This window comes from Chiloscyllium punctatum, chromosome 4 (genome assembly GCF_047496795.1).
Source record: "Chiloscyllium punctatum isolate Juve2018m chromosome 4, sChiPun1.3, whole genome shotgun sequence".
In the NCBI taxonomy this organism is placed as follows: Eukaryota; Metazoa; Chordata; class Chondrichthyes; order Orectolobiformes; family Hemiscylliidae; genus Chiloscyllium; species Chiloscyllium punctatum.
The window spans coordinates 92,830,369-92,848,893 of record NC_092742.1 but is presented as its reverse complement, the minus strand read 5'-3'; the positions used below and the strand labels follow the sequence as shown (position 1 = coordinate 92,848,893).

Here is an 18,525-nt window from a genome sequence, read left to right as displayed (position 1 = left end):
TGTGACTGTAAATAATAATAATTAGTCATGGTCTAACAAAATTATGGACAGGCTTGAGAGGTTGAATATTCTATTCTTGTTCCCAAGTTTTTTAAGATACTTTCAAGTAATGTCCCAGTTACCAGATTTGACCGTCAACAAGTTGCATTTATAAGTCCTAAAGTGTTTCACAGGAGTGTTATCAAGCAAAGTACTGTACACCACCAAGAAACATGAGAGAATTTTAGGGAAGAAGATCGATAGCTTCTGGTCGAAGCTGTAGATTTGAAGGAGCATCTTAAAGATGGATAGAAGCAAAAATGTTTAGGGAGGAAATTCCAAAATTAGGCCCATAGTTATGACTGTCAATAGTGGGGCAATGAATGTCATGAATATGCTGGAGGTTAGGAATGGGAAATGCAGAAATGGGTGATTTAAGGCTGGAAGAAGTTACAGGAACAGAGGAGGGTGAGGCTGTGGAAGAATTAGAAAACAAGATGAGAATTTGGTAGTGGCCCAGTCACCTTACCAGACTTGACATTTATTGATGATGACTGTGATGTAATCTGTTCCCAGCATACTGTGCAAATGTAACCTTCAGAGTATGCTCAGTTCTAATGGAACTACATCTGACTGTTTCAAAATGTTAATAATATTCAATTCTGCCTTGGCAAGATTGGAGCTCAGGTGTGGGAATGAAACACAGGGCAGAACTAGCTCGGTGAAGCAAACTGTCAATTAAAGTCTGATATTATATTTCTGTGAGTGAGTACAGGAGTGCAATTTTGGAGGCCCGGGAACCTAGACCCTGGAAAGTACAGTGATTGGCTAGAACAGGATCAGTCATTTGATGCAGTTCATGGTGGGTGACTCTTGAGAGGGGGTTTCAAGGCCAGATCGATTAAGTGAAGAATTGTGAATGTTTCGTGAGTTTTGATGACCCATTAGTCATTAATATCTGGAGAGAATTGTCAAAAAATCACTGGGATCAGTTTTGATTGCATTTGCTGTTTGGTGTGTGCTATGGGATGTTTTATCACAATGTATTATCTATCTTTAGTGCTTGTTATTGTAAGATTGGAGAGGGTACAGAAAAGCTTTATAAGAATATTAGTGGGACTGGAGTGTTTAGGTTATTATAACAGGCTGGAACTTCTTTCACGAGAGCATGGGAGGTTGAGGGGTGATCTTATAGAAGTTCATAAAATGATGAGGGGCATGGATAAGGTGAATAGCAAAGGTCTTTTCCCTCAGGTAGGGGAGTTCAAAACTAGAGGGCATAATTTTAAGGTGAGAGGAAGAAGATTTAAAAGATCTGGGGGCAACTTTTTCACACACAAGGTGGTTTGCACGTGGTATGAACTGCCAGAGGAAATGGTAGAAACAGATACAGTTACAACACTGAAAAGACATTTGGACAGGTCCATGAATAGGAAAGGTTTGGAAGGATTATGGGCCAAATGCAGACAAATGGAACTAGTTTAGTTTGGGAAACTTGGTCAGCATTGACTGGTTGAACTGAAGGGTCTGTTCCCATGCTTTTAAAAAAAAATTGTATTTGTGAAATGTGAGCGTCCCTGGCTAGGCCAGTATTTATTGCCCATCCCTAATTGCCAAGAGGGCAGTTAAGAATCAACCACATTGCTATGGATCTGGACACACATGTAGGCCAGGCCAAGTGAGGATGGCAGATTTCCTTCCCTGAAGGGCATTAGTGAACCAGATGGGTTTTTCTAACAATTGACAATGGTGTGATGATCATCATTAGACTCTGAATTCCAGATTTTTGTTATTGAATTTAAATTCCATTATCTGCATGATGGAATTTGAACCCATGTCCCAGAACATTACCTGGTCTCGAGATTAATTGCCTCGCGATAATACCACTGGGCTATTGCCTCTCCTCATTTATGACTGTGTGCTCATGTTGATCTGGGTGTTAGAATATAAATAGCACATGTAGTGTAGATTTTATTATTATTCTAACATCTAAGAAAGATTATTGTTGCTTTAATCGTTTTGCTTTATTTGTTTAGTAAGTGCCCTGGATCTCTCACATTGTTGTCTTTTAAGAGACATGTTAATGGTCCCTATTTGGATATTTGATTTGATTTATTACTCTCACATGTATCTAGGCACAGTGAAAAGTTTTGTTTTGCATACAGTACAGGCAGATTGTACCATTAAAAATGCATTAGGGTAATAGAACAGTACAAAGAATACAATGTTACAGCTGCAGAGGAGGTGCACAGAGAGTTAGAATAGGTTTAAAATTTGAGAGTTCCATTCAGAAGTCTAATAACAGCAGGGAAGAAGTTGTTCTTGAAGCTGTTTGTGTGTATATGTATATACCTTGTCTATCTTCTATCCAACAGAAAAGGATGGAAGAGAACATACCAGGGTGGGAGGGGTCTTTGATTATGTTGGTTGCTTTTCCAAGATAATGGTAAGTATAGATAGAGTCAGTGGATAGAAGGCTGGTTTGTGTGATGGACTGGGCTCTGCTCATGACTGTTTGTAGTTTCTTGTGGTCTTCAAAAGAGCAGTTGCCAAACCACAGTGTGAAGCATCCAGATAGAATGCTTTCTATAGTGTATCTATAAAAATTGATAAGATTCCTTGTGGACATGCTAATTTCCTTAGCCATCAGAGGAAGTAGGGGCATTGGCCTGCTTTCTTGACCATTACGTTGACATGGGTGGACTAGGACAGATTGTTGGTGATCTTCACTCCCAGGAACCCGATGCTCTCGACCATCTCCATCTCAGCACCAGGGGCAAGCCCTCCACTCAGCTTTTCCGAGGTCATTGACCAGCTCTTTCATTTTGCTGATGTTGTTGGAGAGATTATTGTCTTTATACCATATCGTTAAGCACTCTATCTCCTTCCTGTACTCCATCTTGTTGTTGTTTGAGATCTTACCTACAATGGTGATGTTGTCATCAGCAAACTTGTCAATGGAGTTGGGATGGAATTTGACCACATAGTTGAGAGTGTATAAGGAATATAGTAGGGGGCTGAGTATGCAGCCTAGTGGAGCACTAGTATTGAGGATTATGGTAGAGGAGGTGTTGTTTCCTATCCAGATTGTATCATAAATATGGTGGTCTTGTCTCAAGCGCAGTTACTTTGACAGGCTTGATCTTTTTATGTAATAGTTAGGTCACATCATCAATTTAGAAATCAATGTGAAGTCAAATGACACTGTGACGTACCTCCTATTTGACCATCGTGTTGAAAGTTTTCTTAAACATTGTCAGGAAGGTAAATGTTGAGAGGTCTTCAACTGTGAAGATTCTATTACTGAGAGTGATGTGTCAGTGTGTAATTTATTGTTTCTTTTATCTTCTCTGCAGGCAGCACAAAGAAACGTCTTCTGATGCCTTGTAGGGGTAAGAGATCTGAATTCCATTTGCTCTCAATCTGTGTTTTTCTTGCTTGCGTCTATTTATCTTTGCCTTTCTGTTTCTGTACTTTGTCTCCAATCTGTTCCTAAGGGCAGAAGTTAATCCCCTCCTCGAAGCAAGTCCGGAGGTGGGAGAGTACTTAATCTGGGACTTCACTGTTTCCTCACCTCTTCCTGATTAAGTCAATGAAAGAAAGCTAGAGAACAGCTTTCTCTTGGCACTGACTATTGAAGCCCTAAAGTGCATAATTAATGCCTACTTCATGTCCTCATCCCGCAGCCAGTGGCATGGAACCAATGTTTGATGGAAGACTTGCCATGCTGGAAGGTTGGAAATGGGGTTATGGAGGACAGGGATGGGGGATGTGGTTTATCGATCTTGTGGAAGGACAAAGATGGAACTTGCTGAGAGTCCTTTTTTATCCTTGTTGCCAAGTCACCTCTCTCGTCTATGGTCTAGGTCCCATGGCAATACTGGGTGTATAGCCAACCTGTGCCACCACTCCCATTGATGCTGCCTCTGCGATCAGCTCTTGGCTTTTAAGGGAACATGATTATTAGAGCAGGAGAAGACCTTTAAACCTGTCATAACTTCTCAGCCATTCAGTTAGACCCTGGCTGATTATCTACCTCAATGCCACACCATCTTCAAATCCCTTGATGCCATTGTTTCCAAAGGCTAGTGATTTCTATTTTGGGCATGTTCAATTATTAAACTTCCACAGCTCTAGGGGGAAATGAATTACAAAGATTTACCCCCCTCTGAGTGAAGAAATTTCTCCTCATCTCAGTCTTAAACAGTCTCTCCTTTTATCCTGGGATTATGTCTCTGATTTTACATTCAGCAGCCAAAGTAAACATTATTTCTCCTTTTGCTCTGTCATGGCCTCACATCTCAAGTTTCAGTTAGGTCCCCCCTCATTCTTTGAAATGCTAGACAACACAGACCTAATGTCCTCAATCTGTCTTCATATAGCAATCCTGCTATTGCAGGAGTTTATCTGATGAACCTTCATTGCACTTCCTTCGTGGCAATAGTATCCTTCCTGAGATAAGGTGGCCAGAATTGGCATGATGACTCAGTGGTTAGCACTGCTGCCTCACAGCAGCAGGGACCCAGGTTCAATACCAGCCTCTGGCGTCTGTCTGTGTGGAGTTTGCTCATTCTCCCTGTGTGTCCCATGAGGGGGAGACACTCTGGTTTCCTCCCACAGTTCAAAAGATGTGCAGGTCAGGTGAATTGGCCACGCTAAATTGCCCAGAGTGTTAGGTGCATTAGTCAGAGGGAAATGAGTCTGGGTGGGTTACTCTTCAGAGGGTCAGTGTAGACTTGTTGGGCCGAAGGGCCTGTTTCCACACTGTGCGGAATCTAAGCTAATCTAATCAGAACTGTATACCATGTTCTAGGTGCAATCTGACCAAGGGTCTCTTCAGCTGCAGAAAAACATCTTTATTTCTGTAGTCAAATCCTCTTACGATAAGGGCAGATATAAGAATTGCCTGAATAAATCCAAATACTGTGCATACAGGAAATCTGAAATAAAAACAGCAATTGCTATAGTGAATAAGCAGGTCTGGCAGTGTCTATGAAGAGACAAACAAAGTTCATGTTTCAAGTCTGCTGTGAAACTTTGGAACAACATTTATCTTCCTGATGCTTGCTGCATCTGCATCTTAACTTTAGGTGACTCATGAAGAAGGTCATTCAGGTTCTTTTGCACTTCCCAGTCTCTCTCAATTCAAGAAATGTTCTGCCTTTGTGTTTCTTCTGCCAAAGTGAATAACTTCACATTACATTCCATCATCTGTCTTCTCATTCATTCGCTTAGCCTGTCCTAGTCCTCTTGAAGCCTGCTTGCATCCTTCTTCCAACTTACATTTCCAATGACTGTTCTGTCATCAGCAAATTTTGAAATAATTTGTCCCAAATAATTTGTTTAGGTTGTGAACAACTGAAAACGATGAAGTTCTGGGGTTACTGAGATAGCACTGGATAGTGAGACTAGGCAAAAGTGAGGACTGCAGATGCTGGAAATCAGAGTCTAGATTAGAGTGGTGCTGGAAAAGCACAGCAGGCCAGGCAGCATCCGAGGAGCAGGAAAATCGACGTTTGATGACGGGCTTTTGCCCGAAACCTTGATTTTCCTGCTCCTCGGATGCTGCCTGGCCTGCTGTGCTTTTCCAGCGCCACTCTAATCTGGATAGTATGACTAGTTGGGTAACTGTTCAGGGAGCTGGTTCAGACATGACAGGGTGAAAGCTCACTTGGCTTTCCTATTAAAACAAGAGAACAAGAAAAATTAAAGTATTAAAGATCCTCTATTGATTGCTTCTCACCACGTGGCGGGGGGAGCCCAGCAAGCCTGAGTGTGTGCTGACACACTAGGCAAGCGCTCTCACATGTGATTACACAAGCTGAGGCTTTTTCTATCTTTTTTTTAAAAATGAAGCATTTTGTGTGCAACTGCCCCCAATTCAGTTACTGCTGGGACATGTTGGGGCAGGACTTTCCCTGGAGTTCCACACAGGGGTGTACCCTAACCCCCCCTTCCCCAGAAAATCTCTCCACTCCCAGTTCCTGAGTCCAGATCCTGCATAGCTGCTCAATGTCCTTCGCGACACTACCTCCTGATAAATGATAGAGGGTGCTGACCCAAAGAGTGCGAGTGGACATAAGTACTGTCCTCTCCACCTCAAACTTATAGGGACGAACCATTAATGTAGTCTTTTTCTGCATAAACCCCTAATCTGAAAATAAAAAAAGAGGTCCCTCCTACATAGTTCATATTTCTGGCTCAACTGCTCAAAAGATATCAGGACCTCCCCCTCAAATAAATCTCCTAAACTGGAAACTCCTCTAGACTCCCAGACCCTAAAGCCAGAATCCATCAATCCGAGCCGGAATCCTGGCATTCCTACTATGGGAGTAAAAGGGGAAGTTTTTTTTTGTAAATTGCCCTCACTTTGTCGCATTATACTCCATGCTTTAACCGTGTTAAGGACAAATGGATTTCTGCAATGGTCCATAGCCGGCCTCATCTTGTCCATAAACAACAAGTTAAGGAGGGGGCATTCTGCCTGGGAGGCCTCGATGTCCAGCCAGATTGGGCTTGCCAGGACCGGAGGTCAATCAGCCATAAAGCATAACAGGGAAATGAATTGATATTCCTTAAAATCTGGAAAGTTCACACCCCCTATCCCCTGCGGAAGCTGCACTTTGGCGAGCTTAATAAGAGGCTACCTGTGATGCCAGATACAACTGTTAAGCCTCCGAAGCGCTTGCCTGGGCAGCATCAAAGGAAACATTCGCGTGGGATATAATAAACGAGGAAGAACATTCATTTTAACCAGAGCTATTCTACCCAACCAGGCTATCGAAAAATCATCCCAGCGCCAAACGTCCTGTCTAATCTTCTCGAGCAATGAAGTTAGCTTTATATAATTGATCAAAGGCTGGGGTGAAAAAATACAGGAAACCTCCCTGAGACCATCTGAAAGGGAATCGGTTCCACCCCCAAGATCGGGTACAATAGTAAGACCCCCCCTCACAGGCATGGCCTCATAAAATTGATTTTATACGCTGAGAAAGAACCAAATAATTTAATCTCTTGTATTAAGCGGTATTAAACATAATCTGCATAAAGGGTGATCTTATGCCCTCCTGATCCTACCTCCGGGGCAGCGATATTGGGTTCCTCTGGATAGCTTCTGCCAATGGCTCAATCACTAATGTAAACAGCATCGGTGAGCAGGGGCACCCTTGTCGGCTGCCTCTACCAATACTAAAATTGTCAGACCTTATTCCATTAGTGAGAACAGCTGCCTTAGGGTCACTATATAACACTGCCACCCACCTAGCAAAGACCCCTCCAAGACCAAACCGTTCCAGGACATAGAAGAGGTACACTCACTCTATCTGGTCAAACACTTTCTCTGCAGCCAGGGAGACTACAAGCCCAGAATCGATCCTTGCTGGCATACCTGAACCATATTCAATACTCTTCTAATGTTAGAAGAAGTCCTGCAACCCCTTATAAAACCTGTCTGGTCCTCCTTTACAGTGGAGGGCAAGACCTTCTCCAACCTCAATGCCAGCATTTTCGACAAAATTTTAAAATCTACATTTAATAACGATATGGGCCTGTACAAAGTATAATCCTCCAGGGCCTTCCCTCTGTTGAGAATAAGGGAGATATTTGCTTCTCTCAGAGAGGATAGGAGGCAGTCCTGACTGTACGAATAATTGTACATATCCAACATTGGCCCGGCCAGCATGTTTATAAACTCTCTATAAAACTTGCTCTGAAATCCATCTGGGCCAGGCGCTCTACCACTGCCTCACCACTTCCTGTATCTCTTGGCTTATCAGAGGGGCATTCAAAAGAGATGCCTGCTCTGAAGTTACACCTGGAATGTCCAAGTCTTTAATAAAAGACTCAATCTTCAGTAGTCTATCCTCACACAGCCCTCCAACCAGTACAATCCGGAGTAGAATTTCCTGACTGCCACGTTAATCTTTTTAGAGTCTCAAGTGAGAATACCAGCACGCTCTCTGATGGATGTGATAGATTGGGGGCACTCATCTTTCTGGCCAGATACACCAGATAACTACCCGGCTTACCATTCGAATGACCTCTGTTTCGCAAAGGAGATTTCCCTCTTTTCTGTCTGGGTGAGTGCAGTATTCAGAGCAGCCCTGAGGGCTGTAGTCTGCTGCAACTTGGTGATAGATGGTCTGTCAAAGTATGCCATCTCAGTTGCCTTCAGCTGGGCCTCAAGTATATGCTGCTGCTCTCCCCCTCTGCTGCTTCTGGGTTGGTGAGTAAGAAATAATCAAGCCCCTTGCATAGGCCCTGGCAGTCTCCCAGAGCACCAACAGATTACTGGCCGTACCCAAATTAATGTCCCAAAAAAATTAAATGCTCGCGAAAAATACTCAGGAAAATTACCATCCTTCAGGAGGAAGGAATCCGTGCGCCAGTGCTGTGAGCCTGTCACATTACCCCTGGCCTTGACCTCCATGTACACTGCCGCATGATCAGAAACGGCTATGTTCCCTATTCTACAGGACAGCACCAAAATCAAAGAGGCTGATGAAACAAAAAACATATCAATCATAATGTAGCACTTATGTGGGTCAGAGAAAAAGGTGAAGTCCCTACCGTCAGGGTGAAGACATCTCCACACATCCACCAATCGCAGCTCCCCACTCAGGTCCAACAGTTGCCTGGATTGTGGGGACATACCTGCGAGGCCCCTGGCATCCTATCCACCTTGGGGTCCAAAAGTCAGTTAAAGTCTGCCCCTATAATTGCCTGATGTGCTTCAAGGGCCATCAACCTGGGAAGTGCATCCATTAAAAATTTAAGGGGATGTGCCGGGGGACAATAGACATTCAAAATCCTGTACTCCTCTCCATGTATTAAAGCTTTAAGGATCACAAACCGCCCATATTCGTCCTTAATTTGGTCTAACACATGAAATGGAGGATTCTTCTGGATGAGTACAGCAACTCCTCACCTTTTAGAAGAGGAGGCTTGAGTCCAGCATTGGCATTCCCATTAAAGGATGAGAAAAACACCCGGCCGAACACTTCCTGCTGTAAGTTTAAGTGCTTCTTATCGGTGTACTTCTTGCAGCAAGGCTACATTGACTCTTTCTTTTATAAGGCTTGAAAGTATCTTCTTTCTCTTAATCGGTGAACGACTCCCCTTAATATTCCAGGTACACCATTTAAACGAAATAGCCATAGCTGTCCATGATAGCCCATGACTCCCTGGGAGGAAGAACCCACTCATAACGCGCTGAGTGAAAACGGTAAACAGTTTATATAGTCTTAAGAATACAACTACAAAAACTACCATATCAAAACTTCTAACAACTACTGCTACAATGAACCAACATAAAAAAAAAAGAAGAGGAGACTTCCACATGGGGCACTCTCTGAACCCACTAATCCCTCCATGGCTCCTTCTAGTTGAAGCTGTGCCCCAAACCCAGGCAAAACAAAGTAAAAAAAAAATTGCGTGCATTTTATAACAAGAAAATTAATAGTGGGGATTCAGCCCATCCCATCCAAACTTGGACCTTCAGCAATCCTTGTAGATTAAAAAAATGCTGTCCCCTAAATGTACCCCCCCATCCCATACGAGAGAGAATAGAAAAGGGAATGATAGAAAAACAAAGGATAATGGGAGGGGAGAAAAAAGGAAGAGAGAGAAAAAGAAGGGGACCCTGCAATATTAAAAGAACAAAAGTAGGTAAACCAGGCAAACCACAGAGAAAAAGTAAACACTATTGTCCATATTATTTGAGCCAGCTAGTCTATTTTAAGGAATCCAGGAAATCCTTTGCCTTTTCTGATGAGTCAAAATTAAACAGGCACTCTCTGCAGCTGAAACGTAATATTGGTGAATATCTTAAAGAGTAGTGAATATTCAAGTCCCTCAGCCTCTTATTTACCTCATCCAAGGCCTTCCACTTGTGGTTCACGGCTGCAGAAAAGTCTTGGAAGAACAGTTATTCTTGATTCCTTGTATATCAGGGCCCGTGGATCCTTCCCTAGTGCTCTGGAAGCTTCCAACACTATTTGCTTATCTCTGTAATGCTGAAGTCGCCTAGGCTTGGGCGGGGGCGCTAGTCTGACCTGGGCCTTCGCACTGCGACCTGGTGGACCTGCACCCGGCCCGCCCTGACCTCCAGCCTCAAACTGCGGGATCCATTGCTCCAAGAAGTTGATGAGTTGCCCTTCTTCCTCCTGTTCTGGCAGCCTGATCAGGCGGATGTTGTTCCGATGGCCTTGATTTTCAAGGTTGTCGACTTGCTCCATTAAGGCCTGTACCTATCTTTCCAGGGCCTGGACCCAGCCCTTCGAAGATTCCATCACAGTTTCGGAAGCTGCGGCCTGCTACTCCATCTCCACAATGCGTTGCCCTAGACACTGGATCTCCTGCTCACGCTTCTGAAGCATGGCTGAGATCAGTTCCAGCCTGGTCTGGGTCTCTTCCATCGCTGAATCAATCTTCTCTTGGAGTTTCACGAACTCCGAGACCAGGCTCTGCTGCGCAGGTAAGTCCACAGGAACGTTCGCAGAGGCCGATGCTGCATTCGCGGGTGTGTTTGTTGCTGTAGGAGAGTGCCCTGCTAGTTGCAATCCTTGCTGTCCTTTTCCCTTGGTCATCTTCCTTAATCAACAAAACTGACACACAGCAATTCCGGGAATCTAAGACTGCCGATTTTTACCACAGTAGCTAAGAAAGGGAGGGTAAATGCAATTCTTTGCCTACGTTATGGTGCAGAGCTCAGCAGGGCAGACCTACTGGATTGCCGTCATGTTGGATCTCAATCCCATATGATCTAATTCTATTCATTAACCTCCTCTTAATCTGGTTTATCAAGATCTTTTCATGCTTCTTTTTCAATGTGACAGTAATATCCTGAAAAGCTTCAAGTTTTTGAAACATGATTTTGGAGTGATTGTAATGAGGTCAACAAGTTGGACCTCCTAGAATGTAAATTCCATGACCTGCTTCAATCAGGGAGCCCTGTCTGACATGTTAACGGAGTATGTCACAGGTTCTGTTCACTCCGAGAGCTGGCTCTGGGGAAGCTGGATTAGTGTCAAGGGTTTTCCACATATAGATGAAGTGTGACATGGTGATGGGATTCCAGCCTGTGTGGAGTTATTTCAGTGGCGATGATGGGAAAAGTACACTCCTGAAGAAATCCACTCGCAATAGTTGTCTTTCAGTTGGGGTAAGCATTTCTGGAATCATGCCATCATTTGGGAAGCTTGAACTTGTTTATTCCTGCTGTCGAAGACTGGGCCCGATATGTGGGAATAATACATTATTTTTTCCATGACATTGGGGCAGATGAATAACTATGACTAAATCTCCAGATGGTTTGTGGAACCTCAGCTTTGTTGATTATTAGGAGGCTGACATTTCCTGAGGTACCAGACACCAAAACCTTTCAAGAGTTCACTGATTTAGTTAAGGAATATTGCAACCCTAAGCTTCCTCTAATTCTGAAATACTATCACGTCTATTTGACATTCAAGAATGAGCGGAATTAGTATTGGGATTTTTGAAGAGGGTAAGGTGACTGGCAAGGTCATGTGACTTTGGTTTAACCCTTAATGAGATGCTGAGAGACCATTTGGTATGTGGGATTCATGATGTAACTATGCAAAAGTGCTTACTAGCTGAAACTCAACTGGACTTCAAACAGGCACTACAACTGGCTTTGTCATTAGAAAATGCGGCAAGTAGTACATTTTGATTTACAGGATATTCCGACAAAAGTAGACACCCTCACCAGGCTGGCTGAGCTTGAGAGACACCGCTTGAGTGAAGGCAATGACATGGTCTCACTCAGGACATATCCTGAATAGAGGGCCTGTAGGTCAGCTCACTGCAAAACCCCAAAACAAAGCCAATCCTGAATAGTTAATGTTTTCTTCAGAATCTGGGTTGGCAAGTCATTGTAATTGCTGCCGGTGTGCAGACTTGAGACAGCAAAAGAATCCTACAAGAGTTGAGTAAGAGAACTCGTGTATCCAGGAGACCCAGTCTTGGCAAAACTAAAACAGTTGGTGGTGATGCGAGAAACTAAAGGGCCATCAAAATCAGAACTGAAACCTTTTTGGACCCGGGGAGACCAGATCACAGTAGAGGACGGCATTTTATTATGGGGAGCAAGAATGATTCTCCTAAGCAAAGATCACCGCCAGAACTCCAAAATGGAGATGTTGGCAAGAAATTTATTAACTGTCTTTGTGCAGCAGTGCCCACACTGTCAACAAGGACAGAAATTACTGCCAGCAGCTCTCCCACATTCGTGGGAATGACCATGTAAACCCTGGATTTATACTATGTTGAATGTGCAGGTCCTTTCATGGGTCCAGTGTTTTTAGATATTGTGTACACCCACTCAAAAGCAGCTGCACGGGCGTAGAGTTCATTTAATCAGACACAGGGATGACAATAGAAAAACTATGCACATCTTTTACCATACACGAACTCCTGGAAATGTTGATCACAGATAATGGGCCATCGTCTACCAGCAGGGAATTTGTATTTCCTAAAATATGGTATTCATTGCATAAGTACAGCTCCATACCATCCATCGGCCAACTGTCAGATGGAAAGAGCAGGCCAAACATTGAAGGCAGTCTTAAAGAAACAGCATACAGGATAGCTCCGGCAGACTTACTAGCTGGGAGAAGGTTCCACACTAGGTTAAATCTGATCTTCCTGGCTTTGAGGGGGAAGGTGAAACAGCATCAGGAATGCCAGTGCTGGACACAGGACTCCTCTTAAAATCTACTGAGTTGGTCCTGCGTGCTGGTAATGCTGCACTCATCGGAAGGCAGCAAGGTCCTTCCAGAGTGGTTCAGAGGAAGGGTCACTCGACCCGAAATGTTAATTCTGATTTCTCTCCACGGATGTTGCCAGACTTGCTAAGCTTTTCCAGCAATTTCTATTTTTGTTTCCCTTTTCCCATCTGAAAGTCTGCATACCCCTTGACCTGACTGTACCTGTATGACTTGAGCTTGTACTTTTTTATATGCATTTTTACCCATGTATCCTTTGTATTTTTATTTGTCCTTGTTTGAACTTGTGTCCCAATTTTAACTTCCTTAAAATCCATTCACTGACTCAATGTTAAAATCAGATCTGTTTATCTGACATGTCTGTCTGCACCTTCTTTGACATATCTGTGTGCACATCTGTTTGTAGACTTAGTGTAAAACTGAAATCTGTCTGTTACTGTGGCTTGGTGGTGAATGATTTATGCTATGAATCATTAAATAAATAATTCACTCATTCTGCTGCATTTCTTCATCTCGACCTTACTAATAGCAATCTTTGATTTGTTTCCTGCGTAGGTGACCAGTCTTGACTGCAGTCATCAATTGCAATTGCTGTGAGACTGAGTAGTATAAATATTTTGTCGTGTAAAAGCATTACCTGGGGTTGAACTGAGCATTGTAGAAGACAAAGATTAGCTAATCGCAGCTAGGTGCATAACTCACTGTGATAGTGTGCTAGAAATTGAGCCCTATTATTCCCAGAGTCTTCGCAAAAGTTAAACAATTTTATAAAGTGTGCGAAAGTTCTCGATTTACCAGATTTTGACACACAGGTTAAAAGAAAGCACAGACCAGGTTTCTGTACTAAACAAGAATTACAGTTTATTTTTTAAAAATGTTGAGATTCAAGCTACAGTTTAGCAGCTATGAACTATCACCACATAATATAGCAAATTAAAATTCTTTGGCAACTTCTTGTTTGTGTTCCACACCTCCAGCATCCACAGTTCTTTGTTTTACATTAAAACTCTCATGCCTTGATAAACTCCCTCATGTATACATACAGACGCAAACACAGACAGACAAGGAAAAATAAATTATGGGCAGAGGTAATTCAGTGGGTTGCCGAGATGATCCTCATGATTCTTGTGCCAACCAGAACATTGCTTTTTCAATCATCTTTCTTCAGATGCCTCTATTAGTTTGTAAGGGACATAACATTCATTGATAAAAGTCTATGATTTTCAGTTAAATTCACAGCTTCCAACTGCTGAATGAAAGATGAACTGGTTTTCTTTAAGTTTAAAACGGGTTTTGACTGCAGGGAGTGGGGAAAACACACTCCAAGCTGTTCAATTACATGAGAAACAATCACATAATTATTGGCAGGCAAAACTGGTCACTAATCCATAGCCCAATTAAGTTCTTGTTGCCACCCAGAGAAGCATCTGAATACAGAAGACCACTGATTTTGTTTGTTTCTGCAACCTCTTCAGTTACTGAAAGTTCAAACAGCTGTTTGGTGCTTGCCATGTGAGTTTTAAATTACATGCTTTCAAATAACTTGCAGCCATACTTTCAAAACACTGATTTTTAAACAGTTCTTTCTCTACAATTGTAAAAAGTACAGACATAAAAAGACACGAACCAGAAACAGGATAGAACTATAGACATTTATCTAGCTAAAGCAGGCGATTGGGCCCATTGTGTCTGCACCAGCTCACACAAATGCAGCCGTCTAGCCTGATGCCATTTTCTAACTCTTGATATGTAACCTTGTGTTTTGTGGCTTTTCAATAGTTAACCCAAATCCTTTTTGAATGTTATGAGGGTTTCGGCTTCTACACCATTTCAGGTAGTCAGTTCAAGGTTGCTCCTCTGAACATCAAACTAAACCTATGCTCCCAACCCCAGTTATGGACCTCTAAATCAACGGAATACAGGGCTGTTCTATCTGGACTCCTTATAATTTTACACAGTCGTATTAGATCTGCCCTTGCCATTTCCTGTTCAAAAGAAAAGCACAAACAAACTGTTCTCGTGACTCCAGTTCTGCAGTCCAGGCAATATTGTATAAGTTTCCTCTCTAGTGCAGTCAAATCTCAGTGTATGGTGATTCAGCTGCTCACAGTATTCCAATTGTCGTCTAATTTGTGTTTCATGTGCCTGTATAATGGCGGCACGGTGGCTCAGTGGTTAGCACTGATGCCTCACAGCGCCAGGGTCCCAGGTTTGATTCCAACCTCCAGCGACTGTGTGGAGTTTGCACATTCTCCCCGTGTCTGCATGGGTTTCCTCACACAGTCCAAAGTTGTGCAGGTCAGGTGGATTGGCCTGTAGTGTTAGGTGCATTAGTCAGAAGGAAATGGGTCTGGGTGGGTTACTCTTCGGAGGGTTGGTGTGGACTGGTTGGGCCAAAGAGCCTGCTTCCACACTGGAGGGGATCTACTCTAATCATAATCTCTTTACTCTTTTATTGTTCATCTCAGCCAGTAAAGGCAAGTAGCCTTCTTGACCACCTTAGCTAAATATCCAGCCACCTTCAGGTGTCTGTGGGCATGCACTCCAAGGTGTCTCTCCTCCTCTACAATTTTCAGTATCCTACCATTTATTGAATATTCCCTAGCCTTGCTTTTCCTCTCAAGTGCAGTACATCATAACTATCTGAATTTAATTCTTTTTGCTACTTTCTTGCCCACCAACATCTTCCTGCAGCCATTACTATCTTTGTAGAGACCAATAACCTTTAAAAAGATTCAAACTTCCACTTTGCAGCTGTTAGAAAGGAATAACTCGAGACTCAACACCCAGGTCTGTTCCAGTCATTAAATGGTTTGTTTCACACTGACAGGGAGAAAGTTGCTTGGCACAACATGAATTTCTCCACTGAACAGAGAAAATCATGCACTTTTTATACATTTACTTCAGCCCATCCTGCTGGTTACAAATGAATCACGATATTAATTGATTAAATACATGTCCAATCAAGTTAGAACATAGAAATGTACAGCACAGAACAGGCCATTTGGCCCACGATATTGTGCCAAGGATTAATCCTAATGCAAAATAAAATAACAACCTACGCATCCCTCAATTCACTGCTATCCATGTACATGTCCAGCAGTCACTTAAATGTCCCTAATTACTCTGCTTTCATCACAACCGATGGCAACGCACTCTGTGCATTCACAACTCTCTGCGTAAAGAACCTTCCTCTGACATCCCCTCTGTACCTTACTCCTAATATCTTAAAACTATGACCCCTCGTGCCAGCCAATCCTGTCCTGGGGAAAGGTCTTTGGATATTGACTCTATAAGTTAATAGTTAGGCATCATGTGATTAGGTGATCAGCTTGCAGACAGCACTACATCATCTCATGATGTTCTTTGGACATCTTCTCAACCATGCCTGGGTTCTCAGAATGAGTCATGAAACAGACCCTTCGGTCCAACCCGCCCATGCCATCCAGATATCCCAACCCAAACTAGTCCCACCTTCCAGCACCCAGCCCATATCCCTCCAAACCCTTCCTATTCATATATATCCATCCAAATGCCTCTTAAATGTTGCATTTGTACCAGCCTCCACCACTTCCTCTGGCAGCTCATTCCATATACGTACCACCCTCTGTGTGAAAAAGTTGCCCCTTAGGTCTAAGTGTTCAGGAATTCCTTTTCTCACCCACATTCCTAGCTTGTTGTTTCTAGCAGTCAGTTACTCCATGCAGCTGCCTGTGTGACTACAGTAACTGAATAATTACAGGAGTGTGGTCAAGTTGATCACGTCCCACAATCAATCAGTAGCAGTCCTCTGTACAATATAATATGTAACTATTGTAGCCTGTCTTGACCATGGTTGACCTGAGTAGAAGTAGAAAATGATGACACAAGTTTTCACATTTTCAACTTTTTTCCTGTAACAAATGACTTAAAAGCAATATTGACAAAACGCTTATTTTTGTAGTCAACTTATACATTAAACTATAAAGAGGATCAACACCTGTTATATTTATTGCACACTGTAATTGCAGTACTAAAAGCAATATGTATATAAATTCACAGTAATTTCAAGCTTACAAAGGATTCCCATAAGCCACTTTCAGGAAATGTAACTTAAACTGGCTGTCTTCAGTCACTTCCTTCAGTTTTCTGGTAGTTCCTTAAATGCGCCACAGCAGTAAAGCCTGTTCCATTGATGATTCTTCCTCCTAGTCTCACCAGAGCAAATCTTCCAAAACCCTTAATAGGCTGTAGGATGTATCTTTTTGAGAAACTCTGTCTCTCCCACACTCGTCTTTGCTCCACAATGACCACACACAACTAATGTCTGACTGTGATACTTAATGATTTGTAGGAAAGCCTGCAAGTTGTTCAGGAAACTGGCCTCCTCTGACCTCTTGCCCCCACATGGCAATGTGCAATACGTTGGCCTTGCATCCAGACAGAAATGCTAATTAGCTATTCTTGATTCCAACTATCCTCTTAGAAGAAAACAGCATAGCCCAATGTCTCCTACATCTTTCTGGGACTTGGCGTCTATTCATTGTGAACTCAGGTTGCTGCCATTGTCTTCAAACCTAAAACTTTCCACCTTCATCCTGTAATAGTCTAATTTGATCTCTGACTATCAATCCATCAAGATCTACGTCCTGGTGGACTTCAGAACAGGTCACATGATTCTCTTTATTTACCTTAGTTTAAAGATACAGCCAAGAAGATCATAATTTTGCAAACCTCATATTTGGAACAGAATTTTCTTTTACAGTATCAATCACATAGCTTATTTTTATCACTTGCAAATGTTTTCATCATACTCCTTAGGGCAGCACGGTGGCACAGTGGTTAGCACTGCTGCCTCACAGCGCCAGAGACCTGGGTTCAATTTCCTGCCTCAGGCGACTGACTGTGTGGAGTTTTGCACGTTCTCCCCGTGTCTGCGTGGGTTTCCTCCCACAGTCCAAAGATGTGCAGGTTAGGTAAATTGGCCAGGTTAAATTGCCTGTAGTGTTAGGTAAGGGGTAGATGTAGGGGTATGGGTGGGTTGCGCTTCGGCGGGGCGGTGTGGACTTGTTGGGCCGAAGGGCCTGTTTCCACACTGTAAGTAATCTAATCTAATCTAATCCTTGTATTCAAGTCAAAACCATTGATCTCCACCACAAAATAAGCTAGTACTGAGCCTTGAGGATCTCCACTTGAAGCTTTCTTCCAGTCACAAAATCCCTGTTAACTGTTACCTTTCGCTTCCTGGCTCTGAGCCAATCTTTGGTGTAACTAGCCAATTTGCTCCAGAAGCTATGGGCTTTCACTTTGATGATTATTCTGCCGTTTGGGACCTTATCAATAGCCTTGCTAAAATCGACATGGACTACATAAAAGACGCACTACCCTCATCTTCCTTTCTGATTAGCTGCTCAAAAAGTTCTATTATATCAGTTAGAAACGACCTTACCTTCACAAACTGTGATGATTGTCTTAGATTAATTCTTTCTCAAGGAATATTAATCGGTTTTCAAAATTTAGTCTGATATTTTCCTACTAGCTGACTGGCTTGTAATTGTTTCATCTCTGCCAGTTTCTCCCTACTTCAACAGTGGTACAGCATTTGCTGTCTTCCAGGCCTTTTGATCAACAGAATCTTTACATTTATTTTGATATTGAAAGGGAGTTGAAATCAAGAACAGTTGAATTAATTCTGCCTGAATACACCTCTTTGCGAAGTTAATCTGTTGCATATTGCCATGATGTGGGGGACAGAGGAAGCTATTTTTGAAATCAAGTTACAAGGTTCACAACAAATCAATGAATGTTGCTATTTCTTCTCTTG

General features: G+C 42.7%; 1 protein-coding gene across 1 annotated transcript in view; it reads left to right on the top strand.

The window, feature by feature from the left end:
- The window catches only part of LOC140476533 (metastasis-associated protein MTA1-like), a 131,746-nt gene that overhangs the window by 52,890 nt on the left and 60,331 nt on the right, over positions 1-18,525 (top strand). Inside the window, exon 16 of the mRNA XM_072569306.1 lies at positions 3,336-3,371. Coding sequence (XP_072425407.1) covers positions 3,336-3,371 — 36 coding nt within the window. The remainder of the gene's footprint in view (positions 1-3,335; positions 3,372-18,525) is intronic.